The following is a 19,303-nucleotide window of genomic DNA, read 5'->3' as shown; positions in this document are numbered from 1 at the left end:
ACTTTGCGAACATTTGGTTGTACTTATGAAAAAATCGCGGAACTGTTTTATTCAGCGGAGCGATCTTGCACAAGCTGTAATGAGTCCCAGCATCCGTCGTGATGCACAACAACAGCGAACCGTTCGACTCAAAGTAAGTGAAAATAAAAACGTTATTATTTTCATGTACAATGTTTCTTCTTATTTATGTTTTTTAACAATATTGAACCATAACACGTTTCACAACACCTGACCATTGGCAAGTCGAGGACTGCCCGTGCGCTGTAATTGCATCGCAACGCTTACCCTGCATTGTTCGGACTGGGTGCAGATCATCCGACTGGTGATGCCGCTGTTGTTGAACTGGAAAGACTTGCACTCGTTCGTGTCGATGATGCTGTAGGGTAAACTTTCTCTACCTGAAGCTAAACAATGGAACCAGCACATTACATAGACACGTGGTTAATATAGTATATACATATTTGTATACTGAATATATGTACAACGTCATTAAAGCAAACTACAGCTCACAATGCTGTAGAATGTGTAGTGCTCCGGTGGTCACTAATCTCAATATTTTATCTTTATATAGCAGCACCTGCACACAAGGCGCTTTACGACAATTATAATAAAGTATGTAAGATGATACTGGTTTAAATAAAGAGTGGGGTTGTTATTAGTGGTGGTGTAGTTATGATGACAGGAGGGAGTGGTTAGGGAGGGGTAGTTTTAGGGATTGGGTAGTGATAGGGGTTGGTGATGGGGGTTGGATTAGTGATAAGGATAGCGATAGGGGTTGGAGTAGTGATAAGGGTAGTGATAGGGGTAGTAATAGGGGTTGGGTTAGTGATAGGGGTAGTGATAGGGGTTGGGTTCGTGATAGGGGTAGTGATAAGGGTTGTGATACGGGTTAGAGTAGTGATAGGGGTAGTGATAGGGGTAGTAATAGGGGTTGGGTTAGTGATAGGGGTAGTGATAGGGGTAGTGATAGGGGTTGTGAGAGGGATTGCAGTAGTGATAATTGTTTGGTTAGTGATAGAGGTTGTTGATAGCGGCAGTGAAAAGGGTAGTGATAGGGGTTGGAGTAATAGTAGGGGTTGTAGTGGTCATAGGGTTTGTTTAAAGGGGTTGGGTTAGTGATAGGAGTAATGATCGGGGTTGGGTAAGTGATAGGGTTAGTGAAATGGGTTGGAGTATTAATAGGGATAATAATAAGGGTTGAGTTAGTGATAGGGGTTTTGATAGGGGTTAGAGTTGTGATATGGGTAGTGACAGGGGTTGGGGTAGTGACAGGGGTTGGGGTAGTGATAGGGGTTGTTGATAGGGGTTGGGTTAGTGACTGGTTGGGTACGTGATAGGGGTTGTTGTTAGGTGTGGGTATAGTGATGGCGGTAGTGACAGGGGTTGAGTTAGTGATAGGGATTGTGATAGGGGTTACAGTAGTGTAGAGGTGTTAACTACGCGCTGTTGCGTAACCTGCGTTGCCACCAGGGCAGTGCAGCATTACCCCTGGGTACAACGGTTGGGGTCAGTCGAGGTGAAACGGATCGTGGCCAGGGTTTGGTGCGAACCAATCAGACGGTTCCACGTGGGAATGTATGATTGGTTCTACCTGGCCACGAAGGGGTATAAGACGGGTGACCCAACGGACCTCGAGGAGTTCTCTCCCTGCACGAAGACAGAAGACTGGGCTGAAGCCTAGCTAGGACCCTGGACCAGCCTTTCAGCCCTTCTAAGGGCTAAGGCTCGGCATACCCAGTGGTCAGGACCCACCGGGCCAGCGGTGGGTCAGATAGCCTCCCCTAGGTCCTAGCCGGAGGACTAGGATAGCGGTAGACGTGTGAGTCCCGCCAAGTCCGGAGGTTGTACCTCCTTAGGTATCAAGGAGGTTAGCGGTAGACGTGTGAGTCCCGCCAAGTCTGGAGGCTGTACCTCCCTAGGGTATCGGGTGAGGGGACCGAATATCCCTCTGTGTGTGTTAAGCGATGTATAAGGAAATAATACAATAAACAGAGTGTGCCTCCTAAAGAAGTCTGCTCGTCCTTACAACACTACAGTAGTAATAGGGTTTGTGAAAGTAGTTGGGTTAATGATAGCCGTAGTGATAGCGGTTGTGATAGGGGTTGGAGTAGTGATAGGGTGTGGGTTAGTGATATGGGGTTGTTGATACGGGTTGTGGTAGTGACAGGGGTTGGGATAGGGGTTGGAGTAGTGATAGGGGTTGGGTTAGTGATAGGGGTTTGAGTTGTCATCGGGGTTGTTGATAGGGGTTGGGTTAGTGATAGGGATAGTAATCGGGGTTGGAGCAGTGATAGGGGTTGGGGTAGTGACAGGTGTTGGGTTAGTGATAGGGGTTGTTGATAGGGGTTGGGTTAGTGCCAGGGGTTGGGTTAGTGATAGGAGTAGCTGATACGGGTTGGGTTAGTGATGGGGGTAGTGATCGGGGTTGGGTTAGTGAAAGGGGTTGTGATAGTGGTTGGAGAAGTGATAGGGGTTATCATAGGGGTTGGGTTAGTGACAGGGGTTGGGTTAGTGATAGGGGTTGTTGATAGGGGTTGGGTTAGTGATGGGGGTTGTGATAGTGGTTGGAGAAGTGATAGGGGTTATCATAGGGGTTGGGTTAGTGACAGGGGTTGGGTTAGTGATAGGGGTTGTTGATAGGGGTTGGGTTAGTGATGGTGGTAGTGATAGTGGTTGGGTTAGTAAAAGGCGTTGGGACAGTTATAGGGGTAGTGATAGTGGTTGCAGTAGTAATATGGGTAGTGATCGGGGTTGGAGTAGTGCTAGGGGTAGTGATAGGGGTTGGTGAAGTGACAAGAGTTGGGGTAGTGATACGGTTTTATAATAGGGGTTGTAGTAGTGATGGGGGTAGTGATCGGGGTTTGTTTAGTGATAGGGGTAGTAATAGGGGTTGTGGTTGTGACAGGGGTAGTAACAGGGGTTGGGGTAGTGATAGGGGTTGTTGATAGGGGTTGGGTTAGTGATAGGGATTGTGATCGGGGTTGGAGTAGTGACAGGGTAGTGATAGGGGTTGGGGTAGTGACAGGGGTAGTGATAGGGGTTGGGGTAGTGATAGGGATAGTGATAGGGGTTGTGATATGGTTTGAGGTAGATATAGGGGTTGGAGTAGTGATAGGGGTAGTGATAGAGGTAGGAGTAGTGATAGGAGTAGTGACAGGGGATGGGTTCATGATAGGGATAGTGATAGGGGTAGTGATAGGGGTTGGGTTAGTGATAGGGGTAGTGATAGGGGTTGGGTTAGTGATAGGGGTAGTGATCGGGGTTGTGAAAGGGGTTGGAGTAGTGATAGTGGTTGTGATAGGGGTTGGAGTAGTCATACGGGTTGTGATAGGCGTTGGAGTAGTGATAGGGTTTGGTTCAGTGATAGGGGTAGTGATAGGGGTTGGAGTAGTGAGAGGGGTAATGATAGGGGTTGGGTTAGTGATAGGAGTAGTGAAATGGGTTGGGTTAGGGATTGCATTAGTGATACCTGTTGTTATTTGGGTTGGAGTAGTTATAGGGGTTGGGGTAGTGATAGGGGTTGTTGATAGGGTTGGGTTACAGACAGGGGTTGGGTTAGTGATAGGGGTAGTGATAGGGGTTGGGTTAGTGATAGGGGTAGTGATCTGGGTTGGAGTAGTGATAGGGGTTGTGATAGGGGATGGGGTAGTGACAGGAGTTGGGATAGTGATAGTGGTTGTTAATAGGGGTTGTAGTTGTGATAAGGGTAGGGATGATTGTTGGGTTAATAAAAGGGGTAGTGATAGGGGTTGGAGCAGTGATAAGTGTAGTTAGCGGTGTTGTGATAGGGATTGGGGTAGTGACGGGGGTTGGGGTAGCGATAGCGGAAGTGATTGGGGTAGTAATCGGGGTTGGAGTAGTGATAGGTGTAGTAATAGGGGTTAGGGTAGTGACATGGGTTGGGATAGTGGTAAGGGTTGTGATAGGGGTTGGGGTAGTAATAGGGGTTGGGGTAATGATAGGGGTAGTCAAAGGGGTTGGGTTCGTGATAGGGGTAGTGATAGGGGTTGGGTTCGTGATAGGGGTAGTGATAGGGGTTGTGATACGGGTTAGAGTAGTGATAGGGGTAGTGATAGGGGTTGGCTTCGTGATAGGGGTAGTGATATGGGTTGTGAGAGGGATTGCAGTAGTGATCAGGGTTGGGTTAGTGATAGAGGTTGTTGATAGCGGCAGTGATAGGGGTAGTGATAGGGGTTGGAGTAATAATAGGGGTTGTAGTGGGCATAGGGTTTGTTGAAAGGGGTTGGGTTAGTGATAGGAGTAATGATCGGGGTTGGGTAAGTGATAGGGGTTGTGAAAGGGGTTGTGGTAGTGACAGGGGTTTGGTTAGTGATAGGGTTAGTGAAATGGGTTGGAGTAGTAATAGGGATAATAATGATTTAAAACCCGATAGGGGTTGGGTTAGTGATAGGGGTAGTGATAGGGGTTGTGGTAGTGATAGGGGTAGTGACAGGAATGCAAAATAGAGAAAAGGAAAGCGAGTCACTAAAAATAAGAACTCCTTAGTTCTATTTCATGGGCATCCTGTGAAAGTACAGATGCTATTATTCAGCGCAGATCTTAGTTACATCAACTCATGCCGTTCTCACAGGTGGTGTCCGTGCAAGTTGTTCTGCAACACAGTAAAACCCCGGTTTATATCGGAATCTCGTTGCTGAAAGGTGCCGCGACGAATATCGAAACGTCAATCATAGCAATGTTTCTACGAGAGCTAAACAAAGACAACGGAGAGTGCGGTGATGCTGCGTGCTACATTAAATAACTAACGTTACATTTTGATTTAAAGCTTTCGTGACTGCAGTAATTCATATTCTTGGTTCTTTCGGTAAAGTCACGTTGAAGGGAAACAATAAAATAATAAAATATATATTAAACAATACAATTCTCACGACGTTTCGACTGCAACACAAGCAATCATCATCAGGTGTGAAAACCACAGCAAGAAAAATTGAAAAAAGTGGCGTTTTTTTAACGTTAGCACCACGGAGAGCGATTTGGCAGTTTATTCATATGGACTAGTCCATCTATGTTTGGAAAAGAGGAGGGGGGAGACGAAAATAATGGCTGCGGTCTGAAAGCCACAGTAAGCGTGAACAATCAATTAAGACCCGAAATGGTTAATCAAATCCTTCCAATGATTGCTAAGCCAGAATCCATCTTCTCGGTTGAAATTGTCTCTGTGTTTGTATATGTGGATAGCCTCATGAACGAATCTCTCATGGTAGCCGGATGGCTTGCAGATAACCTCTGTCTTGGAGAAGTCAATGTCATGTGAGCCCACTGAATTATAACAGTGATCTGCCACGGCCGAGGTGTTGGTCCTACCATGTTTTAGGTCTGCTTTGTGTTCACGGATGCGGTCCGAGACATGTCGTTTGGTTTCTCCAATGTAATTACTACCACAGAGGCAACTTAGTTTGTAGACGCCAGGGTACTGTATGTCCGGAATCACATCTTTTACAGACGGAACCAGATCACGGATTTTATGTAATGTGTTGAAACGGACCTGGATCTTGTGTTTATTCAAGATTTTGGAGATCTTTTTTGTGATCCCCGCAATGTAGGGTAAAGTGATGGTTTTGAAAAGCTCCTCAAGAGGGTCCTTCTTCATGGTTTGAGTGATAGCTTTGCGGATTGTATAGTCGGAGTAACCATTAGCCTTAAGAGCTTGGTGTACGTGCTTGAGTTCACTGCCTATGTGTTCCTGGTCGGATATGCGTTGGGCTCTATGATACAGAGTCTTGATGAGAGAATTCTTCTGTGATGGATGGTGGTGGGAAACCGGTTTCAGATAAGCATCCGTATGGGTAGCTTTCCTGTAGACAGAGTGGCTCATCTGGACATACAGTACCCTGGCGTCTACAAACTAAGTTACCTCTGTGGTAGTAGTTACATTGGAGAAACCAAACGACATGTCTCGGACCGCATCCATGAACACAAAGCAGACCTAAAACACGGTAGGACCAACACCTCGGCCGTGGCGGATTACTGTTATAATTCAGTGGGCTCACATGACATTGACTTCTCCAAGACAGAGGTTCTCTGCAAGCCATCCAGCTACCATGAGAGATTCGTTCATGAGGCTATCCACATATACAAACACAGAGACAATTTCAACCGAGAAGATGGATTCTGGCTTAGCAATCATTGGAAGGATTTGATAAACCATTTCAGGTCTTAATTGATTGTTCACGCTTACGGTGGCTTTCAGACCGCATCCATTATTTTCGTCTCCCCCCTCCTCTTTTCCGAACATAGATGGACTTGTCCATCTGAATAAACTGCCAAATCGCTCTCCGTGGTGCTAACGTAAAAAAAACGCCACTTTTTTCAAATTTTCTTGCTGTGGTTTTCACACCTGATGATGATTGCTTATGTTGCAGTCGAAACGTCGTGAGAATTTCATTGTTTATACATATTTTATTATTTTATTGTTTCCCTTCAACGTGACTTTACCGAAAGAACCAAGAATATGAACTAAGGTTACATTAAATAATTTAAACACTGTACAGTCTTCTATAGCGCTGCGTGTTTTCAGAATGCAAATTATTTTTAACGCGATGGCTCTATTGGGAGATACAGCTTTTATAACGCGGATGTGAATTGGACATAACGCGATTGAGTGAACAGAACTTCGTTGCGCGGGTAGGAATAAACGGTCGTACAGCTGCCTCGGCGTAGCATCATCACAGAAGGCATTGGGATGCTGCTGGATACTTCTAGATGCTGCCCACACGCCCCAGTTTTTGTTCAGCCTGCATACGCATCTCACGTATTATCGTGGACTGTGCGTTACCCCCTATACAATATTTTATTTATTAATACGCGGTTTTTCCATAACGCAGTGTTCTTAAGGAACGCAACTACTGCGTTATGCAGACTGTACTCGATACGAATGTAGAGCAGTAAACATTAACACATTATACAGGGCACAGTGAGATTCGGTGCACTAAACAAAACAATCACTGACATTTTGTTTATGAATAATATATTGTACTCTATAGTATGGTACGTTTCTTTATGCGCGACACAAAGTAGTTTATGTGCAGGGAGGTGGAGGCGAAGGCTGAGAGGTGATAGATGCGTTAAGGGACAGATGATGCTGTCAGTTGAATGAGGCGACGCTGACCAGGTTGCAGTGTTCATCACGTGACGACGTATTTGCGAAACGAGGTAAAAGGGGGAGGCGTATATCGGGGTCGAGGTATCTCTCGCTGTATGAAAGGGATTCGTTCTTCAAGACACATGTGTAAAACGAAATGTCGTTAATCGGAACGGCTTTTCCCATTGAATTAATACTAAAAATGAGGGATGTGTTTTGGACAGTCATCCAAATTCTACTCGTCACTTAAACATAAACACCTTTATCACTTCTCACAGTGCAGTAAAAAGAAATAACTTAAGTATTTCTACATTTGAAGCTTTCGTGACTGCAAGGATCCATACTCTTTGGTTCTATTCGGTAAAGTCACGTAGGTAAAAAAATAAACAACAAAAATCACGACATTTCGGCCACAACACAAGCGGCCTTCATCAGGTGAAGGGACCAGCCTGTCTCGAAAACTGCGCTGGAGTTAAACAGAGCCAAGCTCAGACTACGACCTTTAAGCTGTGTGAGAGGGATTAAGGTATCTCGACAAAGGGATTAGCATATAAATTAGCATTTTATTGGAGGACTTAGCATGATGAAAGGTGTAGCACGCGACAGTGCACCTTTAAGCTGTGTGAGAGGGATTTCTGTCGGATACCTTGCTACCTTTCACTGGCAAGATCTCCTCAGCAGTACTTAACTCAGCCCAATTGGTTTCTAAGGTCAAAGACGTTGTACTGTCCCCTGACGATATCCTTGTCAGCTTCGATGTGGTCTCCTTGTTCACCAAGGTCCCGGTACCTGATACCATTGATATAATTGAAAATTTGGTACAACATGGACGAAACCCCAAGGTACCTACGCTGGTCAGGCACTGCCTCACCAACACCTACTTCACTTGGAATGGTTCCTTCTAGTGATAGCCAAAGTTTTCATGGAGAAATTTGAATCGGACGCCATCCAGACTTCCACCCTCAGACCTTCCCTGTGGAAGAGGCATGTGGATGACACTTTCGTCATTTGGCCACATGGCCTCCCAGCTCTGAATCTTTTCCTACACTACATCAATTCCAGACATCCCGCCATCAAATTCACCATGGAAGTGGAGAAAAAGGGCAAGCTACCATTCTTGGATGTTCTGTTTGAGAGGAGACCTGATGGCTCATTGGGGCATTCTGTCTACAGGAAACCCATCCACACAGATTCCTACTTGAAGCCTGATTCCCACCACCACCCAGCCCAAAAGAATTCTCTCATCAAAACTTGATTCCATAGGGCTCATTGCATTTCGGACCAACACCACCTGACCAGTGAATTAAAACATGTACACCTGGCCCTCAAAAAGGAATGGATACTCTGACCGTACCATCCGCTAAGCTGTTTCTCCCTCCATACAGAAACAACCACTTGATACTCCGGTCAAAACCATCACACTACCATATATATCAGGCGTTACTAAAAAGATTTCCAAAATTCTAAACAAACACAAGATCCAGGTCCGGTTCAATACAGTACATAAAATTCGTGATCTGATCCCATCCGTGAAGGATGTCATTCCTGACTTACAGTACCCCGGGGTTTACAAATTGAGTTGTACCTGCGGTGATTGCTATATCGAGGAGACGAAGCGACATGTCTCTGACCGAATTTGCGAGCACATATCAGATTTGAAACACGGCAGAACGAATTCTTCTGCCGTGGCTGATCACTGTTACAACGCTGTGGGTGATCACGATATAATTTTCTCCGATACCAAGGTTCTTTGCAAACCCACAGGTTTTTATCAGAGATTTGTTCACGAGGCAATTAAGATCTACAAACACAGACACAATTTCAACCGAGAAGATAGTTTCAAATTGAGCAGCCATTGGAAAGATGTTCTAAATCGAACCAAACATTAAACTAATTTTCATTAGTACAGTATATTTTTTCAAGTAGTGGTACCCCAAACTCTCGCAGCACAGGCGGGTGCACTGCCGGTGCCGATCACTGTGCTACACCTTTCATCATGCTAAGTCCGCCAATAAAATGCTATTTTTTACGCTAATTCATTTGTCAAGGCATCTAAATCCCTCTCACACAGCTTAAAGGTGCACTGCCGTGTGCTACACCTTTCATCATGCTAAGTCCGCCAATCAAATTCTAATTTTTTATGCTAATTCCTTTGTCAAGGCACCTTAATCCCTCTCACACAGCTTAAAGGTGCACTGCCGCGTGCTACACCTTTCATCATGCTAAGTCCGCCAATCAAATGCTAATTTTTATGCTAATTCCTTTGTCGAGGCACCTTAATCCCTCTCACACAGCTTAAAGGTCGTAGTCTGAGCTTGGCTCTGTTTCACTCCAGCGCAGTCTTCGAGACAGGCTGGTCCCTTCACCTGATGAAGGCCGCTTGTGTTGTGGCCGAAACGTCGTGATTTTTGTTGTTTTATTTTTTTAACTTAAGTATTAAAACTAATGAATACTAGTTAATACAAAATAATGAAGGGAACTCACCAAAAGATCTGCTGCATGTTGAAATGGCGCTGATCTCATGGAGTGTGCCGGAGTGAAATTTCATTTACGAAGACGTTCGATTTCATTAGTCGAAAAGTGTCCATAATTTGTCAATTACGTTAACGTTAAATTTCGTAAAGCGAACACTCGTATATCGAGGAATCCCTGTATGACTGTTTTGCGAGAGGACAGCGCTAGCTAGAGCGCTATACAAGACGGCTCACAGCATCAGCTATTCCATAAACCTAGCAACGTTCATTCACAATAAGCAAAGTGCTTCATCGACTGTCCACGTGTTTTAATGAAATTAATACTCTGCGTGTATGTGCACGTGGGCAATACTTACTCGAGTGAAGGTAGCAGTATTTTCCGGAAAAAGGCACGGCTTCAGAAAAGTATGGCAAACACGCCGGGTTTATGTACTCCGTTGGCTGAATGCTTTGACTTAACTCCACCAGAGCTATGTCGTAGTCAGGGCGGGAGGCATTGTACTTCGGGTGCACAAATATATTCGCCACTGCGATATTCCCAGACCAGGTCCAATGCCACCACGCCCACCACCCGTTGTCAAAGTATCCAAACCAATTCACTCGCCACTCATAAACTGGTCGGCTGCAAATGGTAACATTTTAAAATAAATTAGATACATTTTACATTTACTTCAACCACTGTCTTTACTAATCTCGCACTGTCAAGCAGACTGTCTAAGTCGTGATGTTTCATCTAAATTATGTACATTGGCTTAACTTGAATTGGGCTCAACCTGAACCGTAAGCTATTAATATCAACCTCGGAATAATCTAATCACTGCACTATTATTCAACATCGTGCATCATTGGCACTCATACACCTTTATACTACACTAGCGGGAAGTACCCGGCGTTGCCTGAGCGAAAAAGACAGACACACACATCGACTTACACACACATACAGACATTGACCCACAAACACATCGACTTGAACACACACCCATATGGAGTTACACACACACATCGACTCATATACACAAATATACTCACACACATTGACCTACACACACACATATGGACTTACAAACACAGACATATCAACTAAGACACACACACAATGACTTACACACACACACATGGACCCACGCACACACATCGACCTACACACACAGATTGACTGATACACACAAATACATAGACTCACACACACATGGACCTACACACACACATATCGACACACACACACATGGACTCACACACACAGACACATCGACCTTCTTACACACATTGACACAGACACGCACATCGACTCACACGCACACATGGACTTAGACACACATGATTATTGTAAAATTAAGTAACTTAATTTTAAATTATTAGTTGTCTACACACACACACCACGACTTATGCACACACACATCGACTGTGGTGGCACCTGCTTTCACTACAGCAGTGCATACTGACTGTGGTGGTACCTGCTTTAACTACAGCAGTGCATACTGTGGTGGAACCTGCTAGCACTACAGCAGTGCATAGTGAATGTGGTGGCACCTCTATGATTACAGCTGTGCATACTGTGGTGGAACCTGCTAGCACTACAGCAGTGCATAGTGAATGTGGTGGTACCTGCTATGATTACAGCAGTGCATACCGTGGTGGTACCTGCTTTCACCAGAGCAGTGCCTACTGACTGTGGTGCTATCCTGCTATGACTACAGCAGTGTATACCGACTTTGGTGGTACCTGCTTTCACTGCAGCAGTTCTTACCGACTGTGGTGGAACCTGCTTTCACTACAGCAGTGCATACCGACTGTGGCGGTACCTGCTATCACAGTAGCTGTGCATACCGACTGTGGTGGTACGTGGCATCACTGCAGCAGTGCATACTGACTGTGGTGGAAGCTGCTATCAGTAGACTAGCGTATACTGACTGTGGTGGTACCTGCTTTCACTACAGCAGTGCAAACTGACCGCGGTGGTACCTGCAATTATTGCAGCAGTGCATACTAACTGTGGCGGTACCTGCTATCACTACAGTAGTACATGCTGCCTCTATATAAGTATATATCGATTGTATAACACAAACCACGAACCTAACGGAGTGGCGTGGTGAAGTGGTGAGGCCTAGTCCCGTGCAGAGCCCCCGGCCTCGCCTTGATTGCCCAGCCGGCCAAGGTGGCACCTTGGCAGGCTGGGGACTGGGCCGCTACCCCCCCCCACCATCCCCCCGGCCACGCTGAAATAATACTATGTAAGCACTATAATATTAGTATCTACCGACCCTATAGTAGTAAGTCCACACATTGGGGTGAGGCGGGGGGAAGAGGACATGACACTTTTAAACATTTACCTCAGCGTTGTGTGTATTTTTGTAGCATTTTTAACGCGATTGAGAAATCACCCCCCCCCCCCCCTCCACCGATGACGCGTGTGCATTGCTAAAAAAAACCTATATGTGCTGTTAAATCTAAGGGCAGCGTTAGTCTATGGGCAGTGTTCATTATATGGGCAGTGTTGATTGTATGGACAGTGTTGAGTCTACCTGCACTGTTAGTCTATGGGCAGTGTTAGTCTGTTGGCAGTGTTCGTCTGTGGGTGGTATTCATTCTATGGGCAGCGTTGAGTCAATGGGCAGCATTGAGTGTTGAGTCTATCTGCAGAGCGAGTCTATGGGCAGTGTTAGTCTGTGAGCAGTGTTCACCTATGGGAGGTGTTCAGTCTTTGGATAGTGTGAGTCTATGTACAGTGTTGAGTCTATGGACAGTGTCAATCTACAGTATGGGCGGTGTTGAGTCTGTGGGTGGTGTTAGTTCTTGTGTATAACATCTGAACCATTGTAGGACGCTGATGAAATCAGATCAGCAGTTCATTGGTCCCTTCCGGCTGATATACATAATATGTATCTATTAAGAGAAGCCTGGCCGGGTCACATGGTTAATGTCACTATTACATTAAGACGTTGTTTGGACTATAGTTACAGAAGATATTTCCATTTAAATGCACACACATTTAGAGTTCACAAATGTAATGACCAAAAAAAATGTCCACAAGCCAATGTGCAGCCTAATGGCTAGTTCGAAAATAAACCATGGTCTCCGATTGACCGAAAAAGGCCTCCACAGGGATTGGTTGGGATGCAGGCTTTTAAACTAATTGGAGAAAAAGGGTTTGAACCTAAATAGGGGATCCATTAGAGAAGAAGGACAAGGATTGGTTAAAGGAAAAATAAGGGTCAGGAAAGTTCGAGAAAGTGGGCTCGAGCATGAAAGGAGAGAAGCACGAGGAGTGGGGACGTTCGAGAGAAGGGACGAACCACGAGATTAAGAACCAAGTCAGGGCCTAGTATAGTCACTGTGCTTTCAATAAAGAGGCTCCAAGTTTTCAGTCATCCGAGTTGTTACACAAAGATAAAGATCTCCCGTTTAGTCTGCACAGACTACAGGAGCAAGTGTTGTTTGTGTAGCTGGTGTGAACTTACCCGTGATGATCAGACCTATAACTGTGCACTCTGCGACGTATTCCTGTAATTGCTGCGGTTTTTTTTCATTGTAAGTGAAGGCAATGATGATTAGAGAAAATAGGACCACGAGCCCCAAGTGCACAGCAGGCCACAACCTTACAGTGTGTAGACTATTCAGAGTAAAGGTCACACCCTCAATTTATAATTATGGTTGACTCCATGCTGGAGAGATTCATATTACATTGGCTCCATTAAAATATGAAGTATAACTTAAATTAATATTACTTGAATGTTAATTGACTGACAGCATACCTGTCAACCCATATGGTTTCCCCATGTTCTTGTGCAGGGAAATTGAGTTTACAGGTCCATACGGCGTACAGTCGTTTCAATACGGCAAAAAGAAAATGTTTATTTGTTTGTATTTGAACCTTCTGGCGGGACCCCGGGGTCACGAATAAACGGAAGTCAAAATCGTAATTAATTAATTTATTTTTGGCGATTCAGTCCCACTATGCACATACATGCCATGTCGTCCAAGCGCAGCGAGGATGAATGCGCAGAAGAAACAAAACTTTGAAACTTTGATTAGCGCATCGTATAGAGCTCGTCGAGAGGAATAGATTGTCGTATCGTTCTCCTTCAACTGACATAAAATGACATCACAGCGCAGTTTATGAGAGAGCCGGGGACTTATGGGACCCCAGGGTCCCGCCATCAGGTTCATTTCTCAATTTTGATGGGACTTTGTAGGATGAACGTTGAGATTTATAAGGGCACGGGGTGACCAATAAACTCTGAATTGCTCTTGTATTATGTAGGTACCAAAAAGGGGGTAAACAGGTGACAGAAACTTGGTAATTTTAATTGACAGTTGATTGAGTTATCGGTAGTGATGAATATATGCACAAATAAGACTTTGATATGAATGTTGATTGAAATATATAAAATACTTATAATAATTGGGTCTAGAATATTAACACTGGCACTCAATTCCATCAACGTTGAGGGTGATGGGGATGTGTCTGGTGATTATTGCATGAGATGTTTACTTCTTTTTGCTGTGTCGTCAGTTTGCCGGTTTTTGCGTGGGAAATTTAATAAGATGGTGTTAGCCTCGTGCTAAGAGTTACTTCATTATATTCATGGGTGTTAATAATTAGCTTATTTTTGATCAACCCAACTAAAATCAACAGATATAACGGAGTTGGAAAATGATTAGAATGTTTTAGTGATCAAAATAGAAGTTCTATGTTGATTAAATTTAGTGCTGTTTTGTTACGTTGTGCTCTTCATTGAAAGACTTATGGCCTTAACATTGAGGTAATATAATTAATATTATTTGGGTCTTTTGGTAAAGTCACGTAGATAGGTTCAAAGAAAATAACAAAAAACTACGACGATTCGATTGCAACACAAGAAATCGTAATCAAGAAAAAGGGGTTAGCTTCTAAAGTCAAACTGTTGATAAAGGTTTGTAATAGACATAGCCCAAATGTCAGCAGCATGGGCGGGGCAGCTAATGTTAATGTAAGTGATGGGCAGCGACCGTGATTGTGGTGGGTTTTCCACCAATTAAAGGGCTGCCAGGTAAAAATTAGCATGTCAATGTAAGATCGGTGAGTGGCCTCCATGGCGAGCGCGCTGAGGTGGCTATGTTAATGTGAGAGATTAGCTTGTTAATGGGAGATCACAGAGCCGCTGTCACCTTGAGGTCGGCGCGCGAAGGTGGCTGTGTTAGTGTGAGAAATGTAATCTGTTAATGTAAAATCGGAGAGCCGAAAATAACTAACATCAGAAGGTGGTAGGATGGGAACATCACAGCCAGTTATGACTTAAACTGGTTGATAACGTCCTTCAAATGATTTCTGAGTTTGTACCCATCTTCTCAGTTGAAATTGTGTCTGTATATATGGATGGCTTCATGAACGAATCTTTGTTAATAGCCAGTGGGTTTCCAAAGTACCTTCGTCTTAGAGAAATAAATTTCATGTGAGCCCACCGCATTAAAACAAAGCTCAGCCACGGCTGAGGTATTGGTCCTACCGTGTTTCAGATCTGCTTTATGTTCACGAACATGGTCTGAGACATGTCGCTTAGTTTCCCCAATGTAACTACTTCTGCAGACACAGCTTAGTTTGTAGACGCCAGGGTAATGCGTGTCACCGGTCACATCCTTCACAGATGGGATCAGAACACGAATTTTATGTACTGTGTTAAAGCGAAATTGGATCTTGTGTTTGCTCATGATTTTGGAAATATTTTGGTGACCCCTGCTAGGTATGGCAAGGTGATGGTTTTGAATGGGTCTTCAGATTGTTCTTTCCCAACGGTTGGGGTGATAGCTTTATTGATTATGTAGTCTGAATATCCATTCATCTTGAAAGCTTGGAGTACGTGTTCCAGTTGACTGGCTAGGAGATGATGGTCGGAAATACATCAAGCTCTATGGTGTAGAGTTTTGATGAGGGAATTATTCTGGAATGGATGGTGGTGGGACTTAGGTTTTAGGTAGGCATCCATAAGGGTTTGGGACACATTACTGCAGACGTGGCAATATCGGACTGCTAGAAGTTGTACTGTACTATGCTATAAGAGGTGGGTGAAAGCATTATTTTTCATATAATACTTCAAACCCGTGATGGGGGCATGTAAGAACGCTGCTCAAAACGTGAATGGAAAACATGGCGGTAGTAAAAGACATCTGCACAACAAAGGTCACGACTTCAAAAGGACAGCTGCTCTGTTGTGAGAGAAAACCGACCAATGGCAGACCAAGGAGTGAAATAAAAGGAAATCTGTTCCTTTGTGAGAAGACGAGCCAGAGGCAAAAATTTCGGATATAACGAAGAAGCCAAACCACCCAAACCCTTCTTGCAACGGGAAGCTCTGGGCTTTGGTCCTCGAAATCAACCATGGGTGTCGAGGCTTGCAGAGGAGAGGGGCAATGTATTGTTAAGTGCTGAGTTCGCCGCTGACAGAGTATTGCTGAAAGATTTATTCTACATTTATCCTGATGTTTTTAGTCGCTTGCAGAGACGAGGACTGCGATAAGTTGTATTGTACTAAGCTATAAAAGTTATGAGAAGCTAAGAGGTGGGTGAATACATTTTTTATGAGTTTTGGAGAGTGAGTAAGAAGCAGCGACGAGCAGCCCACAGCAGGAGTCCTCCTGAGGGAGGGCTGGGGCCCCAGGGGTGGTCGCGCAAAGCAAGCAAATAATCTGCGAGCGTGCTAACTGGGAAGCCCCGAGAACACTGCAGCAAAGGTCGAGCTCGAGACACAAGCAACCGTGTCTGGTGCCAAGAGGGCCCCCCACCCCCCTCTTGACGTGCTGCCACCCATCGGACAAGCTGCGAGCGCTATCTGGCGACGTGACCATCGCACGCACCAACACATGCGGAGCCGGACCCATCATTCCTGCCAGCACAGGCACCGTAGCCAGCGTGAGCAGCGTGCCGAACCGACAACCACTCCGCTGCGGTAATTGGCTGACAGCGCAGGCGAGAACAAACGCCGTGTGTTCGACAACACCCACCCGCCGACCCATCGCCCCCTGCTGGGGACCTAAGGTATTTTCGGTATAAGGAAAATCGCTGGACCCCAGAACCACAGTTAGCAGAAATAATTTGTGGATAACTCAAACCACACTGCCCACTATAATTATTGGACCTCGTGGTGACTGCCCTTCAACGCACACACACAACGTACCTATCGGTACGAATGAGATTGTTCCAAGGGTTTTTTTGTTTCGAAAAGGGTTGCCATTCCAAGGTGTTGTGTTAATTATTAGCTTGTCGTGAAGAAGCATTGTTCTGTCCCTCAAGTTGCATGAATACGGTCGTTTAGAAGTATTTTAGTCGTTCGTTTTCTTTTCATCCCATCATCGTACCAACGAATTCATTTGATGTCACACTACACATTTATAAGCATCTATGTTACATCTATACACACTCGCATGAATGCTATTGTTTCGATATATTTATTTTAATCGCACAATCTTGCCCGCAAATTCATTGATGTCCTACTTGCCAATTGATAAGCAACTATTAGCCAAACCTACACACTCGCATATATACTATTGTTTCTGGATATTTCTTTAATCGCATAATCTTACCAATAAATTCATTGATGTCACACTAAATATTTATAAGCATTTACGTCACGAATCTACACACTCACATGAATATTATTGTTTTGAGATGTTTCTTGAAATTGCCTAATCTTACCAATTAATTTAACTGCTGCCCCCTTTTGCCATTGGGCACATGTTTCTTTAGCACGGTTTCGTATGAATATTGTCATTTTTAAGGACTGTCCTATCGTCGTGTATTGTCGCGCTGCTTTGAGGAGTTAGCCTATTGTTTTATTGGCCAGTTTAACAACCTAACCATTGAGGTTTAATTGGACGGATCGATGAGTATGATATCTGCAGGAGTACCGTTGTGGCAACTCCGATCATAAGTGTGTTTGCACATTAGAGTGATTTTAGCTATTGAAGTTGCTTAACAACTTCCTTCCTAAGTTCATGCATAATTATCTTAATTATAAGAACTGTATCCCGCGGCGAGATCTGAATCCTGCGACTGGACATAATTACACTAAAATCATAACCAGTAAGTGTTTAAGCGAGAATCATTGTATTATCACGATTGGTAATACACCCCTAGACAATGAAGCTAAGCAACACACACCGTCACACACACAAGATACGCCCCTAGATAACGAAGCCGAGCCAATAGTAATACACATAACTACACGCACACCTATTGATCATAATACAAACTAACACACACACATTAATAACACTCCTATACACGCACATAAATCATATACATACATTTTTACGTTATATTTGACACATTTAATCACACATAGATTGATCACATTACACTTACACTCAATTAACATCAATTAACATGAAATACATGCACGTATAATTATTTTATTAATTTTGCATAATATGCAGAACTTCATTCATTGGCATAATTTCTTAAACCAGCACCTTTTTTTTACAACACTATATACAACAAACAGAACACAATACAGAGTGGTTACTCATCATCTCCGAAATTTGTTATTGTTATTGTCCATTTACGATTCATGGAAGGAGAGGGACAGGGTGGGCCGGCGAGCACCTCTGAAGGCTGGCATGGCACACGAGGGGGTGGGTGGCCAGCACCATGCTCGGCCACCTTTGTTTCACTAGTCGCGATGTTTACACACCGTACCAGGTAGCCGTGAGCGGGAATCGAACCCGGCTCGCTGGGTTTGTAGTGCAGTGGTTAACGCACAGCACAAATGTATTACATTAAAATGCACACAGCAAGCATGGAACTCACTTGTAAACACAGGTTGCAGAAGTCAGTATCCATCGAATTCCAATGAGCGCACCATTGCAATAGGAATAGCCGTACACGTTCTGCATTTGAACCACCCAGGGACTCTGTGTGTGCACTGATGTCGTCCCACACGTTACGGGTACTGAAATTTAAATACAAAAACAATATCAACAATGTCGTAGACCCATGCATTCACTCGAACTAAAGTAACAGTAGCAGTCCTCTTATCCTTGGTCATGTAATTATCTTCTTCTGGGTCTCCCTGCCGAGGCTGTCACTCCCCTCCAAAAAAATAAAAAAAATATTCGGCAGGGTTTGCTTTCAAACTCCCCACTCTAATTCTCTCATGCTTCATCTCTCCTTTTGCAACTCCACCGGCTTCCCGTTTACTACCCCGCTGTCTTTAAAAAATCCTGACTCGAGTCTATAAATCTCTCCGTGACCTTGGCCCACTTCATATCGCCACTCTCATTTCCTTCCACACCCACTCCTCTTGTCCTTTTCATTCCCAGTTTTCTCTCTCTATGTCCCTCCTCCCTATGCCCAATCTTGACTCCGTTCCATCTCCCTCGCACCTCTCCACTGGAATAAACGTGAACTGTACATTGAGCAGCACAGCCCATAGACTCAACAGTGCCCATTCACTCAACGCTGTCAATAGATTCATCACCGTCAACAGACTCAACACTGTCAATAGAATCGACACTGCCCCATAGACTCAACACTGCACCATAGACTCAACATTGCCCACAGACTCAACACTGCCCCATCGACTCAACACTGCCGATAGACTCAACACTGCACCATAGACTCAACATTGCCCCATCGACTCAACACTGCACCATAGACTCAACATTGCCCATAGACTCAACACTGCCCCATCGACTCAACACTGCACCATAGACTCAACATTGCCCATAGACTCAACACTGCCCCATCGACTCA

General features: G+C 44.5%; 1 protein-coding gene across 2 annotated transcripts in view; it reads right to left on the bottom strand.

Moving 5' to 3' along the window:
• LOC116956549 (scavenger receptor cysteine-rich domain-containing protein DMBT1-like) overlaps nucleotides 1-19,303 on the bottom strand; it is a 113,771-nt gene that overhangs the window by 7,221 nt on the left and 87,247 nt on the right. For both annotated transcript variants that reach the window (XM_032978242.2, XM_076054366.1), the window contains 3 exons: nucleotides 18,359-18,500; nucleotides 9,933-10,198; nucleotides 286-404 (listed from right to left, as the gene is read on the bottom strand). In XM_032978242.2, coding sequence (XP_032834133.2) covers nucleotides 286-404; nucleotides 9,933-10,198; nucleotides 18,359-18,500 — 527 coding nt within the window. The remainder of the gene's footprint in view (nucleotides 1-285; nucleotides 405-9,932; nucleotides 10,199-18,358; nucleotides 18,501-19,303) is intronic.

The sequence above is a fragment of the Petromyzon marinus genome, chromosome 66, assembly GCF_048934315.1.
Source record: "Petromyzon marinus isolate PM22_M1 ecotype Great Lakes invasive population chromosome 66, UKy_Petmar_22M1.pri1.0, whole genome shotgun sequence".
In the NCBI taxonomy this organism is placed as follows: Eukaryota; Metazoa; Chordata; class Hyperoartia; order Petromyzontiformes; family Petromyzontidae; genus Petromyzon; species Petromyzon marinus.
Note: the sequence above shows the minus strand (reverse complement) of the source record. Positions and strands in the feature narration are given on the sequence as shown.